Here is a 20147-nt window from a genome sequence, read left to right as displayed (position 1 = left end):
CAGAAATATTACTCAACAGATCCTTGACGCATAACCTCTCCTCTCACCACCTAACACTTGGTAACCTAGTAGTATAGCACGAAAGACTGGGATGTGACTACAGTCCATGGAAATTGAAGTAGACACTTGAGGAAAAACACATTAATTTTGTGCAGTGAAGTCACCTGGCTGGCTGACCCAGAGGGGCAGAATAAGATGGAACCATAGACTACTGCTGAGGGATCTATATTCCTATTGTTAATGCACGTGCTATTGAAGCTTGGTGCCAAAACATGGCAAACCATTTTCCTCCTGAAGCCTCTGTCAAAACTCCTTTAGAATATTGTCCTTCAACCAGGGACCTGCACACCAAAGTACCCATTTTGTGGAAGACATACATTTTTAATAAAGGCACTGGGAATCACTTTGAGGAGCGTCTATAAAGTCATGCAGTGAAATGATAAAAGATGAATACAAATAAAGTGTATGGATATTTAATACGTTCTGGTGATGGATCATACACAGAGACTTCCTCTTGGCAGTTTATGAGCTCAACTCGAGTTTGGAACAATATTATATTGCTCACCTCGCGGCATCCTTTACAGCATCAGTCCATCTACAACAGTGCATAACTTTCCCATGGGCATACACAGCCTTACAATTAAAGTCTTGAGGGCTGCCTCAGAGAGTGAGATCTATAATTTATCATCTATAAAGAGTTTGTTCTCTAATTTAGTGAGCCTGCTAACACAGAACACTTAGTTGAAAGAGACAGAGAAAACAATGTTGGTTTTGGGGTTATTCAGGCTAGTCCAACTTCATTTGAGAGGCTAATGAGTATAGTTGAAGGCCGCAAGTCTAATGCAACCACATGCTGTGTCAAACTCAATGAAACCCTGGCATGGGACAAAAGTCCTCACACAGTAATGAGTGAAGTGGAAAGCCATGGTGGACACCCTATGCTCCAATGGATCTGAAAGTACCAACTATGTAAAGCCAGTTAAGGCACGAGCTGTGCAAAGTCTTAGATGCACCTTGTTAATCGAACCTGCACAGAAAATATGGTATTTTACAATGTAGCTCCAACCATAACAGCATGGGCTATTTGGCATCGAAAGACAAACCAATCAGTCTTCTTGCTATTTCTCCTTCCCCTTGTTATCATGTGTAATTTAGAACTTCAGTCTGGTGTAATCGACACCTGTGGGTCCACGGCTACCTGTGAAATGAGTCAATAATATGCAATGGTCCATTTAGCTGGCCTAATCTATTCCATTAATCACACAGCTGATTATCAGGATGGGACAAGGCATTCACATCACTGGTGTTCATTTAACCTTGGCATGTATGGAAATAACCAAGGTGAGGAGCTACTACCACTGTCACCGGGGGGAACAACGGTTGTCCCCAAGTCTCTGTTGCTGGATAAACACTATAGGAAAAACTGAGCCTAGCCAAGCCAAGCTGTACTGGGCTGGCCTGGTTATGGATACACCATTATTGTTGGAACCATGCTGAAAAGTACAATGTGAAAATAAAATAGAGCCAACAGTATGGTTTGGGTCAGCCATGTAGTGTGAATCAGGCATTTAAATCTCCACTGTATGAAAATGATGGAGTCTAACAAAAATATATAGCATTGAGTGTTGACATGAAAGTGGATTGAAAAGTATGAAAAATATGATTCATACACCACTGATTCGCAATATTTTTCAGGAAAAGCAAGAGTCTTCACTTCTGTCTCTCTGTCCTCAAGTGACCAATAACACAGGTGCCTGGGTTTCAAATATATAGACTTGGATGACAGATGGGATAGCTGGACTAAGACGACAGAAAACCTTCTGTCAACTTCAAAGGCAAACGTCCCAAAAATGATACTCAAATAGTCCAAATAATGTGCTCTATTTAAGCGACACGCTTCAAGAACGAATGGATACGTTTAGCTACTTAAGCTTCCTTTTTTGGACATTTCCCTTTGCGATCTACAGTGTGCTGGATGTTTCTCTTGTATTTCATCTGAAATAGTGTTTATTGGTTTACTACAATAAACCAAGATAAAATGTAACACCGCCATCTTGGACCCCATGTGCAATGATTGAGCTGTAGCCCAGGTCAGTATTGCTGTTTTGGCAGCCTCTCCAGCCATTCCTCAATCTCTTGGTATTCTGACATTTATATGGAGAAAGATGAGCATGTTGCCAGAGCATTTTTTAAAAACTTTTTACAAGCAGTATTTTTTATTTGGTATACAGTAAAATCTCAGGTGACATTAATGGGTTGAAGAGTCCCCCCCCCCCTCTTGTAGTCTGAGGAGTTGGGAGGACAGCATGGTGATGTCACTGAAGTCACATCCTGGAGACCGGGTTGATGCCCAGGATGTCGAAGCCTTTAGCCATGATGGCGGCAGTGGCGTCACACAGGAGCATTCTCCACATGTTCACTTTCACCACCTCACCTGTTGAGTGAGTGAAAGATGGGTAAACACATAGATCTTTGGATGAAATAACCTATCAAATTCCACTAAAATCACATAACATTGCTTAATAACAGAAGTCACTAAATAGACATGATGCTATGCAATATTCACAACTCAACGATCCATGGGGCATATTGCTACATGATGAGAAGATCCAATAGAAATTAAAGCTGCAAGCAGTGTTGACGGAGTTCAGCTGTGTGCCCATTGTGCCAGGACAAATTGCCCTGGGATGACCTACTTCTTTACTGTTTACCACACTTACCAAATCAGAACTCAAAAATCAAGCTTTTGATGCATTTTGGACCCGTTTCAATGATGTTGACTTCTTTAATTTAACGTCTTCTTCTCCAGAACCGCTGGACTGATAGACAACATATTTGGAATATAACATCTATGGATGCACATCTTAAAAAATGCACTATTTTCCAAGATGCCAACTGAAATAATATGGCCGCTATGAGACAATGAGCTTTTGCATGAATGGTTTTTCCCTGTACAACAGCACCACAATGTGGCCAAACTGAACCATACTTTACAGGTTAGCTAGACTCATAACCTTGAGCATGTGTTCTGAATTTCATCACTGTGTCAAACAGATCAAGAGATATCAAAATGTGCCCGTTATAGTGCCACCGTGTGGTCAATATAAAAAGTGCTTGTTTGTTGTTTTTTTTTTACCTCTTTTTCGTGATATCCAATTGGTGTTTAGAGTGTTGACCCATCGCTGCAACTCCCGTACGGACTCGGGAGAGGTGAAGGTCGAGAGCCATGCATCCTCCAAAACACAACCCTGCCATGCCGCACTGCTTCTTAACACACTGCTCGCTTAACCCGGAAGCCAGCCGCACCAATTTGTGGGACAAGGACATCCCGGCAGGCCAAACCCTCCACTGACCCGGACGACACTGGGCCAATTGTGCCTCATGGGTTTCACTGCGATGCAGTCCCTTAGACTGCTGCGCCACTCGCGAGGCCCCAGTTATGCTGAATCTTGACAGTGTTTGCCACATGTACCAAGTTTAATTACACTACAAATATCCATGACTGATTTATAGGCATTTATGTGTGAGACCACGCCCATTTGAATGTTTATTGGTCAGTAGAGGCCATGTTGTTTGACATACTAGCCTGGAAAAAAGTACTTTGAGACACCTTGGTCCTTAGATGCCAGATATCAAGTTTTCTGCAGATCGGTCATTTGTGCTAGAGTAGCAACGTTTTAAGCCTTTTTCACAAAATTCCAAATGGCAGAAAATCCATCATGACGGACTTTATGGGTCCTTGAGGTAAATGTGTTCCTTGTGAGCAGAGAGATCTACATACTACATTTCAGGACTCCAGCTCAAAACGGGGTGAAGGGCGTGAGCTTTCAAAGCTGGCATTTTCAATCACTTCTTATAGCGCCACCATTGGCATGAGAATGCATGAGAGGGTGTAGCCCATGGGCTTTTACCATCCTGCCAAGTTGGGCCGTCCTAGGCCTTACCATATCATGGGAATTTGCATGTTATTTTCCTTGGGGGAAGAACCCGGTATAATAATAATGAAAGCCAACAAAAGCAATATGGTTTCACCAGCTTCGCTGCTAAACCCCTAATTAAGATAGTAATGAGGGGGAGAGGGCAAATTACACAGACAGGACATTAAGGACATGGACGTCATTGTAATTGACAAATAATACCATTTCCAAATTAATTTACACTAAAACATGTCGTCCCCCACGAAGTGTACCTATGATGAAAATGACAGGCCTCTCATCTTAAGTGGGAGAACTTGCACAATTGGTAGCTGACTAAATACTTTTTTGCCCCACTGTATATGATGTTATTGAGAACCACCCATAGACTATTTGTATGGCTAAAACCCAAATGCCCTTCATTGAACTGTAACTTACTTACTGAAGGGTGGAAAACAAGCTGCCATATTCATAACAAAAGACAATGTTAAACGGAAAAGGTTAACTTTACACTCGTGTGAATTGGTCTATATGGATTGGGCTAAATTGAAATGTTTCTAAGAGAAGAAATATTAAATTTATAAACATGGTAGCAAGTAAAAGTGAACAGATTATTATTTTCTATTTTCTTAAAACTGCATTGTTGGTTAATTTAAGAGCTTGTACGAAAGCATTTCACGGTAAGGTCGACACCTGTTGTATTCGGCAAATGTGACAAATACAATTTGATTTGAGTTTGGATATTATAGGGAAATTATTCAAACAAAATTGAGGACAACAGTTCACCTGACAAGACTGAATCCAAACATCACTTTTCATTTTGTGCATTTTACATTTACTGTACTTTTTGCTGCCCCAAAAATCTGAAAATACTCTGGATATATTCAGTATCATAAGAATATTCCTGTAAAATGTGGAGTAGGTGCAACATACAGTAAGGAAAAAAAATGACAAGGGTTTGAGTGAAATGACTAACTAGTGTCTCCAAGTGGCCACACACACCACTATAAAGTGTACACAGTTCATAAGTAATTTCAATGCGCTTTTATGAATCAAAGAGTCTTCAACTATAAGGTGCCTTTTCATTTTTTAGCTCTCCAAGCTGTGCCGCTGAGGAACTAGAGCAAGCATACTATTTGTTTGGAACACAACCCTGCAATCACAATTACGATTGTTGTTTACACAATCCAAAAACTGCTTTTTACATTTTTTTTTTTATCTCAATCTGGGTCAGGTTGGCATAATTTGAAAGCTTGTTCTATTGCCTACATGACAAGCTAAATTATAAAATACGAAATTAGTGTTAGGCTTTCACAAAGCAATTCAATTAAATAAATTGTAATTTTGGTGCGAATAGAAAAGGAGGCATGAGTTGGGTTGCAAAGCTACCAGTAATTTACCAACGTTAGTGGAATATTCACAAATTAAAAGAAAATCTACGGCAATCTATCGTAACTTTGGTAATTTATACTTCAATACCTTAAAAAAGTGTATTCTTATATATTATTCATTTATTATAGCTGTGTACAATTTGATGGGGTTGGGGGCCATAAAAATCTGAAAATCTGTTGCTGTTTTAAAGGAAGTTTGCTGCAATTCTACACATTTTGCCATGGGGCAGAGAGAAGATTTAACAAATGTCATGCAAATGTCACATTTTTCCATAGGGAGAGTGTGACAGATTAACAAAATCAATGGAGGCACCCAAGCTGGTAATTCGACCATGATTAATATGTTTAGATAGCTGGCCACTAGACAAATTTACCAATCTTAAACATTTTAGCTGACATGAGCTAACTGAGTGACTATCAGTGACTGAGAAAAACGGCACCATGTGTATTATCCTATTCTAACTTGCAACAGTAATGTTAAACTAATACACTTTGATCTACTAAACCCTGGGTAATAGGACTTAGCATTAGCGATGTGGCCCACAGTAGGGTAAATGCTAACAGATGCTAGTGGATCGGTTAACAACGATGCTTGCTCTCTGACACCACCCCTCTGACTGATGTTTGTGATTGTCCCTCTCAGTGGGCTATTTAGGATTATGTGAGAATAGCAGAAGTCTGGGGCAGTGCATGAAAGCAATTACCAACTGGCAAAGCCAAGAAATATATCAGATTTAGAACCAGCAAAGATATAGAACCAGCATTTAGTATGGATCATTGGATGGATGGATGGATGAATAGATTAATTGAGACAGACAAATAGACTGATAGAAAGATGGACAACTGTCATTATCTACCACCCCAGGGTCTTTTCCCTACCGGTCTGGCGGTCCTTCTCGATGCAGTAGCAGCTGTCGTAGAATTCTGTGAAGGTGGTGGCCAGCTCGTACAGGTAGTCACACAGCGTGTGGAGCAGGAGGTCATCCAGGATCTTCTGCAGGATCTCAGGGAAGCGAATGAGACACTTGCCCAGCTTCCACTCCTTGTCGTGCTGCAGGAGCACATCCGTGGTCTCTGCTGCTTTACGGAGCGCAACCTCGTCGATGTTAGCCAGCCGGGCTATGGACCTTCAGATATAGATACAGGAGGGGAAGGGATATTAAGTTGAGTAGGATATTAATGTCAGACAATGGGTTTTTTTCTCTTCATTTTATAAGGTGTGCATACTGTATATTGTGATAGCCTGCCTATGCAGTTATCATATAAATACATGATAATAACAACACTTGTTAGGTGGGACCACAATGGACAAGATAATCACAGGTGATGCTGCTGGTCCAGACAGCACAGTTGGTTGGAGCATCAATGGCTATCAAAAGAGACTTTGTGCTTTCTAAATCTACAAGCACAGATTTACAAGATGAGCAGCATCCTGGGGTTTCAAACATCCCGAGGTTTCAAACACAATGCTCAATCAAGCAAAAATAATAAATAAAAAAAATAAACTGGTAATTAACTAAATTAGCAAGGTGTGTGCGTACTAGGGATGTAACAACAGTACACGTACTGAACCTTTCGGTTCAGGGACCTCGGTTCGGTCCTCTTTGTGAACCTGAATGAATACATAAATATACACTAGGCCTATAGGCTTAAGCCTACGCTGTGTTGTATGCCATCGCCTTGAGTAAATCAAATCAACTTGTATTTCTCACATGCTTCGTGTGGACTAACAGTGAAATGCTTACTTACCGATCTGAGCAATGTATGTTCTGATAAAAACAACTACAGCCTATGCGCATGTTGTAATAAAAATGTATATCTTAACTGGCACATTTCAAACTATCCTTTTGTGAGGCGCAGCAGGGAACTATACTGAACAAAAATATAAATGTAACATGCAACAATTTCATAGCTTTTACTGAGTTATTTCAATTAACTGATTTCCTCATATTAACTAAGTGTATTTAGGCCCTAATCTATGATTTTCAGATGACTGGGAATACAGATATGCATATGTTGGTCACAGATAACTTAAAAAAACAAAAAACAAACAATGGGCCTCAGTATCGTCACGGTATTTTTGTGAATTCAAATTGCCATCGATAAAATGCAATTGAGTTTGTTGTCCGTAGCTTATGTCTGCCCATACCATAACTCCACCGTCACCATGGAGCACGCTGTTCACAATGTTGACATCCGCAAACCGCTCGCCCATACGACGCGTGGTCTGTGGTTGTGAGGGCAGTTGGACGTCCGGCCAAATTCTCTAAAACAACATTGGAGGCGACTTATGGTAGAGACATTATCATTCAATTATCTGGCAACAGCTCTGGTGGACATTCCTGCAGTCAGCAAGCCACGTACATGGTCCCTCAGAACTTTAAACATCTGTGGCACTGTGTTGAGAGACAAAACTGCACATTTTAGAGTGGCCTTTTATGGTCACCAGCATAAGGTGCACCTGTGTAATGATCATGCTGTTTAATTAGCTTATTGAAATGCCACACCTGTCAGGTGGATGGATTATCTTGTCAAATGAGAAATGCACACTATGCTAGAGAAATACGTTTTTTGTGCGGATGGAAAATGTCTGGAATCTTTTATGTCAGCTCATGAAACATGGGACCAACACTTTACATGCTGCGTTTATATTTTTGTTCTGTGTAGTTCTGTAAAATGGGGAGTGGTGGGGTGGATGAACCAGGATTGGGGGATCCTCCACCTTCGTTTAAATCTCCAGTTCAGGAACATTTTGGCTTCCCAGTAGATTACAACGGCGATTGACAGTTGTGGACAAAACGTTAACAGTATTTCTCCACTGCTCAACGAGAATAGCAGATGCAGCTGCCAACACCTCAATCATGTTGGCATATTTACGCCAGTATTCCTACCACCGGAGCAAGATGGAAAGGCAAAGACAACAACTTAGTCTCCGCTCTGAATTCAAGCAGCCCTTCGCAGCCGATTCTGAGAGAGAAAAAGGGATGATGCTGCTGCCGATACTTTTCATTAGAGAGTGCTGCATGTCTGTAGCTTGTTTTTGTCAGTCAATCGCATATCCCCAGAGCAGCACTACAGTCATAGAACCGCCATGTGTGGCAAATCAAATCCAAGTTTTTTTGTCACGTGCGCCGACTACAACAGGTGTAACCACAGTAGACCTGACAGTGAAATGCTTACTTACAGGCTCTAACCAACAGTGCAAAAAAGGTATTAGGTGAACAAAAGGTAAGAAATAAAAACAGTAAAAAGACAGTTGAAAATAACAGTAGTGAGGCTACATACAGACACCTGGTTAGTCAAGCTGATTGAGGTAGTATGTACATGTGGTTAAAGTGACTATGCATATTTGATAAACAGAGAGTAGCAGTAGCGTAAAAGAGGGGTTGGCGGGTGGTGGGTGGCGGGACACAATGCAGATAGCCCATTTAGCCAATGTACGGGAGCATTGGTTGGTCAGGCCAATTGAGTTAGTATGTACATGAATGTATAGTTAAAGTGACTATGCATATATGATAAACAGAGAGTAGCAGCAGCAGCGTAAAATAAGGGTTGGGGGGAGGCACACAATGCAAATAGCCCGGGTAGCCATTTGATCAAGCTAGGAGGTTGAATAATCAACTGAAAAAGGAATTAAAATGATGTAATTAAATGAGGACATGCTACAAAGACCAAGAGCCAACAGGTAGGCTGCTAGTTAATAATCTGAGGTGTTGGAGGTGTTGTTATTTGTAACTGTAGGACAGGGAGAAACCGCATGTACCCTCAATTAGCCTAGCTAGTTTAGCTAACTAGCTTCTCTAGGTTTGCTGCAGTTGTAATCATAATGGATGATAAATAATCTAGCTATGACAAGCTAGAAATTAGTCTACTAGTGCGAATCGGCTTGGTTGGTTGCCGTCTCTCCCTCCCTCCTTGCCCGTGTCACTCGCTCACAGCACACACACCGCAAGGCCCCTCTGCCTGCTAGAGCGGCACCGCTCCCTCACTCGCGCTTTATCAGCTCTGGTTAATAAAGTAACTTACAAATGGACTTTTCTTCTGCTTCCCTTCCTGGGATCAGATCGGGTCTGGATCGAACCAGGTCAATACAACACGGGTCTTGTTGTGCTCGGGTCCTTTCAGAACGGGTCTTTATATTTAAAAATGTAATTAACTACAGTAACTGCCGGTATTTAATATTCCCACTGTACCGAAACCGAACCATGACTCCAAAACCACAACACGTACCGAACCATGAGTTTGGTGTATGAGTACTCCCCTAGTGTGTACGTGTATAACCCCCCCCCCCCCCCCCCCCCAAGTGTGGGTCTGCCGCCACCTGTGGTGCTCTATTGACTCAGTGTGTTACCATCAACCATCCTGGGGAAAACGTCTCTTTCCCCTCCTTCTCTGTGTGCAGATCAATAGAGACAGACTGGGCGCAATGCCACAGAGCCCGTAGTACGTTCAGGGGAGGAGAGAGAGAACCAGCGGAGGGGCTGGTTGCCGTTCCCTACAGCCCAGCGAAGGATCACCTGATGCGGGTGAAGGCGTAGAGCAGGTAGGCGGCCGTGTTGCCCCGGTCATCCAGCATCTTGTCAAAGGAGAACACGTAGTCGTTGATGCGGTTGTGGGACAGGTCGGCGTACTTGATGCAGCCGAATGCCACCGAGTGCTGGGCCTTGGTCAGCTCCTCTGTGCTCAGCACCTGAGTTAGACATGATCAGAGTTCCAGGCAATCAGACATGTGTTTAGTCCACTGGGCATCTGACACAGATCACAACTTGTTTCTGTGTGTCACAACGCATCTGGGACAGGTTGAAATACTGTACTGCTATGAGTCTGACCTGTCATTCATGCCTTAAACCCCACATTCCCCACTGGACACAGTCTAATTCTTCCAACATCCACATCGAGTCCAATACCCTGTTAGGTACGGACAGAGTGGGGATGTGTTCTTTAGTATGTGTGTGTATAGGGTTTGTGTGCATTAGTGTGTTTTGAGCAGTGCGGGCAGGTGTCTTTAAATTAGGTTGGGACGAGAAGGTGGCAGGGTTGGGCGTGTGGCCAGCCCCGTGGTGCCACTGATACCAACTACATAGGGCATGGGCGGGGGTACACTTACTGCACTAACAAAACAAAGATCTCAGAATAGATCTGAATTGGCCCCATCCGCCATCATTTGCTAAATTGATTACGCCCCAGGGAGCAGGACGATTATACGCATACTTAGTTTTCTGCATAATTTAATGCACCATGTGTAACTTTCAATATCCTTGACAATTATAGGCTTAGCGAAACCCTGATTCAGAACACCTCCTCTTGCGTCATAGACTGAAAGAAAAGAAGAGGCGGCTGCAGTTGGCACGCAGGCAGACAGCTATGCCAGGTGGAAGCAGCGTGCGTTTCTGCCTTTGGAACATAAAGACTAGATAGAGACATCGTTCAGGCTGTAGAGATGTGTTTTACACTCTACTCACAATGTGTGTGTGTCCTGCAGGATTTATTTGGATTATTAAGGCCTTGAAGAAGAGTTGACTAATAGAATCAGGAGGGTACTAGGATGAAACAAATGGCTACACAGTATTGATGGAAACACAGGCAGCATCTATCTCACCTTGTCTCTGTCTTTCTCCTTGAGTTTGTCCATGGACCTCTTCAGGCCTTCGTCCAGCAGGTCCATCAGCCTCACCGTGTCCCCAGACCGAGTCTTAAACTTCTTCCTAAAGAGACAGACGGAAGGACAATACTCACTCAACACTTCAGGAACTCTTCCATTCCTTCACCATTAATCACACATAACTGGATCTGTGAAAAAAATGGTGGTCTTACGTCGCTCCATCCAATCATGTTCAATGAGTAAAATCATGTTCAATTAATTATTATTAGAAACGATGTGTGCTATTCCACTTTCTAGTATTTGACTGAGTGAACAGTGTTTGAACAGGGCTTCAGCTCCCTCTCAGCCCAACAGTGGAGTACCAGGCTCTAACCACAAACCACCACTTAGCTTGCGCCTCTCACCACCCCTCCAACCTCTTACGACCAACACAACCCATTCTGACTGTGTTTGATGCTTTATTAATGCACTGGGTGATATTGTCTGCTCGGTAACGAGACTCCTAGTAGTCATACACAAAACTAGATGATGTGTGACTTATGGGCCAATAGAGCAAATTAATGAACAAATAAAACCTAAGAGTGCTAATTCAATATGATGATAGGCTGACGTAGCAGGTGGGACGGTGGTCTCTTGAATGGCCCAACACAGTATACAGCGCTATGAATGCTTAATTAGGCATGTGTCTGTTGCCATCACGTGATTGTTGGCGTATGTGAATCTGGAGCGCGTTCATTAGACACCAAATGGAAGAAAACGTACTAAAACAGGAGGGGCTCATTTGACTTGTCCAATAAGAAGCACTCATTTTAGTTTTCTGTAAACTTTTGTTTTTGTGCGCTAATGAATAGGACCCTGGAAAAAAAATCTGTAATTTGTAGACACTCACTTATCCTCTCCCAGCACCACTCCAAAGCCAGCATGCTCCACTCGTGTCACCTTGGGGTCGTACCAACCAATCATCTGAGCCGCTGCAAACACCACCTGGAAGTGGGTGCCCTGTAGTGAGAAAAAAAAATCACACATACGCATAATTAACTAGTCATGAATTGGGCACCAGTTAAATGTTTAAACCGAGTTTGACAGGCTAATAAAGGATGGTTGCAAAACATTGCAAGTAAACATAATGACTTCACATGTACAATCCACTCCAGTAGAACATTTTACAGCCTAAAAATGAGAGTGAACACACAGACAAGCCAATCATTGTGGTGTTGAACTGCAATGAGAGGGCAGTACTCTGGAGTCCTCTACTCATGCCCATCTCTGACAGTATCTTACTTCTCTCTCCGGCTCAGAGAAACCAAGACACAGACAACTGACCCTGAGAGGATTACCTTTTCAGCAGGTGACACCGGTGGCGTCTCACAGCGAGGACCTCAGAGGCACAACAGAGCTAGCCTGGTCCCAGATCTGTTTGTACTCTTGCCAACTCCAATGCTGTCATTGTAAAAGCCAAACATGTTTGGCATGACAGCAAAAAAACAGACCAGCACTCGGGCAATAATATAAGCACTCTCCTCTGCCTCCCTCAACCCCCTCCTCACCTGGCCGCTGTCCGTCACGTAGATGATGATGTCTGCCTTCTCGTCAAAGAGCCGCTGGCGCAGGGCGGCCAGGTCTGAAGTGTCGTATGTGTAGCCCCCGTCAGACTTCACCACCGTCAGGGGGATCTGTTGGCCCGGGGCAAACACTATCTTACGTCCCTCGTCCATCTCCACCAGGCCTGGAGAGGGAGAAAGAGCGAAAGAAAGAAAGAAAAATAATTGCTGAGTCAACAGTGCCCCCTTCTGGATACGTACACACTACAGCAAACACTGTACAGTGCAGCAGGAGTCCCCAACCTTTTTCCCAGGTTAATTTGAGGGACCTTGGAAAATGTTGCTTAGAAGCTAATTTCCTGCAATTCTACATAGTTTAGCAAGACTCAGGATATATTTTAGGTAGGCTATAGATATTCTCTTTTAGGGCTCCCGAGAGGAGCAGCGGTCTAAGGCACTGCATCTCAGTGCAAGAGGCGTCACTACAGTCCTTGGTTCGAATCCGTGCTGTATCACATCCGGCCGTGATTGGGAGTCACATAGGGCGGCTCACAATTGGCCCAGCGTCGTCCAGGTTTGGCCGGGGTAGGCAAATAAGAATTTGTTCTGACTTGCCTAGTTAAATAAGGTTAAATATATATATTTTTTTAAATACAGAAAGTGAATAGATCAATTGATAGCGACAGAGTCAGACATATGAGATTACTTCCCAAGCAAAGTCACATTTCTTTGACTCCTCAACTTTAGAAGGTCATAGCTCAACTTCTGAATGTCAGAGAAACAATCCAAAGATATTCCTATGTGCATCCGGGCTGCGTCTTCCTCTGGCATTTTACCTCGTTTCTAGCCTAAAGCTTTGCGGATGTATGTACTGTTTTAGATCGGTATAAACAACTGAATATTAACTTTTTTTCACCCCTCAAATCAAAAAAGGTCCCATACCCCCCCACGAAAAGTTGTCTCCCACTGAGGGTTGTGCCCCCTTGGCTGGGAATCCTTGCAGGACAGCAACCCACCTGAGGTGAAGAGTACAATCTTAATATGAATAACATTAATATGAACTGAATGACAACGTAAAGCTAGCTTTGTTTTCCTTGATTTAAACTGACTGACCTTTGGCCTCAAACTCTTTGACCACGGCGATCATTTTCTCCTGATAGAAGGACTCTCCTCTCTCGATGATCTGGATGTCCAGACAGTTGTAGACCTTCTGGAATTCTACGAGACAAAAAGACAAGAGTTGGATCTGTGTTGGAGTTCAGTAGAAACACTAGGGGGAAATCAACACCAACTACGTCGTATGTCTTTGGATGAGACACGAGAAAGTAAAGTCACTCGTTGAGGAAATGGAGGAGAAAGAAAAGGATGGAGCAACCCAAATGCCCTTCCTCAGCTGGGTCTCAGTGGGGACAAGACTGCTGGCTAATGAAGGCATTGAGTGTGTCTCTCCTTCCATTCATCCCGCTCTCCCTCCCTGTCTGCCACGTGAAGCTTTAAATCCTCCCAGAGATCACACAATATGGAGCGCTGTGACAACTCAGGCCTGTCATGCCCTTATCATACATACCCACACATGCGTTCTCACACACACACAAAAAACCCAATGAAACCGAACTGACAATAGAGTAGTCACCATGAACTCATCACCCCATGTGAACCCCCATTTTGACGATGTCAATAACTCCAAAATGGCAAACGCCACAACTTTATCTGTCTGTCTGATTGTGACCTTTCATTAAAAGCTGAACTACTGTACTAGGCCTATATTTTTGTGAATTTACTTCTGATAATGTCATCTTTAGGACTCTAGTTACTTTCGACTCTTCACAGTAACTGGCATTAGGTCTAACCCTTGAACAAAACGTAGCCTTCACTATAATTGCTTACTTTCAGCACCCCTTTATCTATCCATTCATCGCACCCACCATTCCTGGAAACATCACAGATGAGGTTCCATCCTTTGATGAAGGCTGGGTCTTTGCTCTGCAGCTTGACCACACACTGGTAGGCCCTCTTCTTAAAGTCTTCCTCCTCGTCAAAACGCTTCTTAGACTCCTGGCACAGACAGACCGGGAGGAATCACTCATATCATCAGGGGAGACAATAGGTAACATATTTGATGACAGTTCGTGAGGAACAGTATGTAATGTATGCCAAGGACAGTCTACACAACTCAACATTTGGCCAGACGAAAGGACATGCCATTTCTGATGTCATTCCCTTTAAGTTTTTTTAAACCCACCACCATCTGTAGTGGTCAACTTTATTCCATTTTTTAAATGTTTTGTATTTTGGGTGGACTCACTTTGTAGAATGCCTGCAGATCTCCAATGGGAGGGGACACGGTCAGGTAGTTTGGGAACTTGTCCTGCAGGTGAGCGATGAGCATGCCAAACTGGGTGCCCCAGTCCCCCACATGATTCAGCCTAGGGAACACAACACAAACACATGCAGTGACGACATGGTAAACAAACAAACACAAAATAACAGGATATACTGCGCAGGGCAGGGAGTCAAATAAACTAACTGAAATGTAGGGGTTGCTCTGCCTCTGTTGGTATTCATTTGGCTGAGTCATGGTATATTAGTAACTGACAACTGTTACAGCTGTTTGATAAGGTAACACAGAAACTCTTCATACAGAAACTCTTCATATTCATAGGTTATTATTGTTTACTACATTTTAAGTAAATACCTGGTAATTTCTGTATCATAAAGTGATACCAGTACAATTCAAAAAAGATTAACTGAATTTATATGTCTGTCACATTTTGACTGATTTACTGACCTCAACACGTCGTAGCCTAGGAACTCAAACAGGCGACACATGCTGTCCCCGATGATGGTGGAGCGCAGGTGACCTACGTGCATCTCCTTGGCAATGTTTGGAGATGAGAAATCCACAACCACCTAGGAAACACACACATCCGCATAAGATTCATCCAATAGTTTTCATGGGACATATCAGATTCAACCACATTTAAAACTGGAAAAGGGCACCAGTTGGGTCCATAAAAGCAGGATATTAGCCTACCTTCTTCTTGCTCTCTAAGGGAGGAGGTTGGACACCGTTGAGTAGCAGGTTGGTCAGCAGTTTGGACACAAACGATCTCTTAAGGTGAACATTGATGAACCCTGAGAGCACAAAAAGCTATGTAACAAGAGACAGAAGGAGCCAGATGTTTCACCAAGATTGATCACATTTAAAGTGCGGAACAAGAGAATGATTTGCGGGACATCCGCGAGAAACAGAGTAGCCTATATGAATTAAATAAATTGGCAACCCGCCCCCAAAAGAAGAATCCTCTTCCCGCTCATGGTGTAGTGCTAACTTTTTAGGTGCCAGAGCGCAATAAAATTGTAAATGTACATTTCTCAAAGTCAGTGCCAGTTGTGATATGGCCTATTGAATATCATAGAATTTACAGTTTCAGTAGAAACTAAAAAGTCACGCCGATGACATGACAACGTGGGAGGACGTGCTCTGCGTTTCATATATAACTGTACGTCAGACCACACACTGCCTCTTATTTCTTCTCACAAAGTTGACTGCTCCGCGGCTCCCGTTTTTCAGATCGCATCTTCCCATAGCTTTTTGTGCTCTGTGAGTTGTGTTTACGGTCAGTCTGTCAACAACAGCCTGTGACGTGTGGGTCAGAGTGTGAAATTCACCCTCCAAGGCTGTGTGACAGCTCTTCCCTACCTATCCCTTTTATCAGAGGATATCGGGCTTCCTTGTCTTATACCCACCAGCTCGTGTGTTTGTTGGCAACCGTACTCCAGTGCTAACCTTGTCAAGATATCCTCCACTGCTGTGCTTGTTTTCATGGCCACCAGGCACTAGTCATCCCTCGACTATATACAACTTAAGCGGGTCAAACCCCTAGATAACCACATCTAGGAAGATTGTTAGCCTAGCCAGCTATAAAATGTGAATTCGGAATGCTTCCCCCTGATATTCCCTATCCATTGGTATTACTAGCATGCTACAAGCTAGCTAGTTTACCCACTCCACCTAGCTGCCAATGTGTTGTCAGCATGGCTTACCAAATGACGGGCATTTGTTCGTGTTTTGCATAAATAAGCCTCCTGCTCCAGCCCTGTGGTCATAGCTCTAAAATTATTTTGTGGGTGCTGCACAGCTCCCGACACATTATTGTAGCTCTCTACCCTTACTGTGTATTGTGGTAGCTGTTGTATACAGTCTCCCAGTCATCATTATATTAGTTAATTGACAAATCAGTGTACTGAATAAGAAATGTTATATATTTATATTTTAGCATTTATTTTCTTCAGGAGAGAACACCGCATCACCTTGATGCTGTTCAGCTCCTCTTGTGGAGCTGAACTACAAGTAGAAGATGGTCATGACCGGTGCCCCGCCTGCCTAGGCCACCAGCGTGAGGCCTTTTCTGACCCCTGCAATAACTGTGCCATCCAGCCTGTGAAGGAAGTGCATCTAGCTAGAGTGGAGGGCCTGTTTTTTTTTTAAATTTTGTTGTTTGCCAGGACCCAACTAGGGCCACCAAAAGAGGGAAAGCCCACAAAACCGATGGAGCCCACCAGTAAAAGGTCAATTCCTTATCTTATGAGATAGCGCAGCTATGCTTTTGCATTCCTTCAAGCCCCCTGAGTCGGGACCCTCTAGCACACCCTCCACTCGGGCATCCAACTGGCACTTTAGTGACCAGGAAGACAACACACCCAATATGGTGAAGGAGGTGCCAACCACTGTTGTGGACCCATTCAGTCTCAACGCTAAAGATGGGTCAGAGGAGTCATTCCGAGGCTCTGAAGAAAGCTCTGCCTCACTACGTGCGGTCCTGCACGCGGCCTTAGCTAGGCTAGAGCGTGATAATCCTCAAGCCAGAGCCCCTGCAGCTAACCCATTTTTTAACTTCTTGGTGGTTATTTTCACATCCGGATGAAATGCATGCCCAAATTCAACTGCCTGCTACTCATCCCCAGAAGATAAGATATGCATATTATGAGTACATTTGGATAGAAAACACTAAAGTTTCTAAAACTGTTTGAATCATGTCTGTGAGTATAACAGAACTTATTTAGCAGGCGAAACCCAGAGGACAAACCATTCAGATTTTTTTTTTTAGGTCACTCTTTTCAAATCGGTTTTCATTGGGAAACCAGATTTCTAAGGGACCTTCTTGTAGTTCCTATCGCTTCCACTGGATGTCAACAGTCTTTAAAAATAGTTTGAGGTTATTCCTTTGTGTAATGAAGAAGTACGGCCATCTTGAACGAGGGTCACTTGAAGTGTACTGTTAGATAGAGGCGCGTGACCAGAAAGCATGCTTCAGTTTGTTTTCTTCCTGTATTGAACACATATCCCGTCTACAATTTTATTGATTATTTACGTTAAAAAATACCTAAGTTGTATTACAAAAGTAGTTTGAAATGTTTTGGCAAAGTTTACAGGTAACTTTTGAGATATTTTGTAGTCACGTTGAGCAAGTTGGAACCGGTGTTTTTCTGGATCAAATGCGCCAAATAAATGGACATTTTGGATATATATTGACGGAATTAAATCGAACAAAAAGACCATTTGTGATGTTTATGGGACATATTGGAGTGCCAACAAAATAAGCTTGTCAAAGGTAAGGCATGAATTATATTTTTATTTCTGCGTTTTGTGTCGCGTCTGCAGGGTTGAAATATGGTTTCTCTTTGTTTACGGAGGTGCTATCCTCAGATAATAGCATCGTTTGCTTTCGCCAAAAAGCCTTTTTGAAATCTGACATGTTCTGACAAGCTTTAATTTGCTGTCTTGCATGTGTGATTTAATTAAAGTTTGATTTTTATAGTAATTTATTTGAATTTGGCGCTCTGCATTGTCCCTGGCTTTTGGCCAGGTGGGACGCTAGCATCCCACATATCCCAGAGAAGTTTTAAGAATGTATTTTTTATTTCAACTGATCCATTTTAGGTAATACACTTCTAGAGTTAACATGCAGAAAACACAGGCTTTTACAAGAGCAGAAATCAGTTAAGCAGATATCAGCGCACAAGTCAGAATTGGGGCTAGCAACAGTAGGTGGGCCAGAGTGTACATTTTTATTTATTTATTTCACCTTTATTTAACCAGGTAGGCTAGTTGAGAACAAGTTCTTGTTTGCTACTGAGACCTGGCCAAGATAAAGCGTAGCAATTGGACACATACAACAACACAGACTTACACATGGCATAAACAAAACATACAGTCAATAATACAGTAGAACAAAATAAAACAAAATGTCTATATACAGTGAGTGTAGCAAATGAGGTAAGTTAAGTGAATAAATAGGCCATGGTGGCGAAGTAATTACAATATAGCAATTAAACACTGGAATGGTAGATCGGCAGGCAGAAGATGAATGTGCAGGTAGATACTGGGGTGCAAAGGAGCAAAATAAATAAATACCAGTATGGGGATGAGGTAGGTAGATAGATGGGCTGTTTACAGATGGGCTATGTACAGGTGCAGTGATCTGTAAGCTGCTCTGACAGCTGGTGCTTAAAGCTAGTGAGGGAGATGTGAGTCTCCAGCTTCAGAGATTTTTGCAATTCATTCCAGTCATGGGCAGCAGAGAACAGGAAGGAAAGATGACCAAAGGAGGAATTGGCTTTGGGGGTGACCAGTGAGATATACCTGCTGGAGCGCGTGCTACGAGTGGGTGCTGCTATGGTGACCAGTGAGCTGAGATAAGGCGGGGCTTTACCTAGCAGAGACTTGTAGATAACCTGTAGCCAGTGGGTTTGGCGACGAGTATGAAGCGAGGGCCAACCAACGAGAGAGTACAGGTCGCAATGGTGGGTAGTATATGGGGCTTTGGTGACAAAACGGATGGCACTCTGATAGACTGCATCCAGTTTGTTGAGTAGAGTGTTTGAGGCTATTTTATAGATGACATCACCGAAGTCAAGGATCGGTAGGATGGTCAGTTTTACGAGGGTATGTTTGGCAGCATGAGTGAAGGATGCTTTGTTGCGATAAAGGAAGCCGATTCTAGATTTAATTTTGGACTGGAGATGCTTAATGTGAGTCTGGAAGGAGAGTTTACAGTCTAACCAGACACCCGGGTATTTATAGTTGCCCACGTATTCTAAGGCAGAGCCGTCCAGAGTAGTGATGCTGGATGGGCGAGCAGGTGCGGGCAGTGATCGATTGAATAGCATGCATTTAGTTTTACTTGCGTTTAAGAGCAGTTGGAGGCCACGGAAGGAGTGTTGTATGGCATTGAAGCTCGTCTGGAGGTTAGTTAACACAGTGTCCAAGGAGGGGCCAGAAGTATACAGAATGGTGTCGTCTGCGTAGAGGTGGATCAGAGAATCACCAGCAGCAAGAGCAACATCATTGATGTATACAGAAAAGAGTCGGCCTGAGAATTTAACCCTGTGGCACATCCATAGAGACTGTCAGAGGTCCGGACAACAGGCCCTCCGATTTGACACACTGAACTATCAGAGAAGTAGTTGGTAAACCAGGCGAGGCAATCATTTGAGAAACCATGGCTGTCGAGTCTGCCAATAAGAATGTTGAGATTGACAGAGTCGAAAGCCTTGGCCAGGTCGATGAATACGGCTGCACAGTAATGTGTCTTATCGATGGCGGTTATGATGTCGTTTAGAACCTTGAGCGTGGCTGCGGTGCACCCATGACCAGCTCTGAAACCAGATTGCATAGCGGAAAAGGTATGTTGGG

At 43.1% G+C, this 20147-nt stretch overlaps 1 protein-coding gene across 2 annotated transcripts in view; it reads right to left on the bottom strand.

Moving 5' to 3' along the window:
• Positions 1-2185: 2185 nt before the first annotated feature.
• The window catches only part of rars1 (arginyl-tRNA synthetase 1), a 29995-nt gene continuing 12033 nt past the window's right edge, over positions 2186-20147 (bottom strand). For both annotated transcript variants that reach the window (XM_021618001.2, XM_036990026.1), the window contains exons 5-15: positions 15483-15583; positions 15237-15358; positions 14754-14874; positions 14374-14503; positions 13562-13666; positions 12455-12633; positions 11797-11906; positions 10905-11010; positions 9823-9995; positions 6185-6432; positions 2186-2434 (exon numbers count right to left, since the gene is read on the bottom strand). In XM_021618001.2, the coding sequence (XP_021473676.2) occupies positions 2325-2434; positions 6185-6432; positions 9823-9995; positions 10905-11010; positions 11797-11906; positions 12455-12633; positions 13562-13666; positions 14374-14503; positions 14754-14874; positions 15237-15358; positions 15483-15583 (1505 nt within the window). In that variant the 3' untranslated portion in view covers positions 2186-2324. The remainder of the gene's footprint in view (positions 2435-6184; positions 6433-9822; positions 9996-10904; positions 11011-11796; positions 11907-12454; positions 12634-13561; positions 13667-14373; positions 14504-14753; positions 14875-15236; positions 15359-15482; positions 15584-20147) is intronic.

This window comes from Oncorhynchus mykiss, chromosome 10, assembly GCF_013265735.2.
Source record: "Oncorhynchus mykiss isolate Arlee chromosome 10, USDA_OmykA_1.1, whole genome shotgun sequence".
Classification (NCBI taxonomy): domain Eukaryota; kingdom Metazoa; phylum Chordata; class Actinopteri; order Salmoniformes; family Salmonidae; genus Oncorhynchus; species Oncorhynchus mykiss.
Note: the sequence above shows the minus strand (reverse complement) of the source record. Positions and strands in the feature narration are given on the sequence as shown.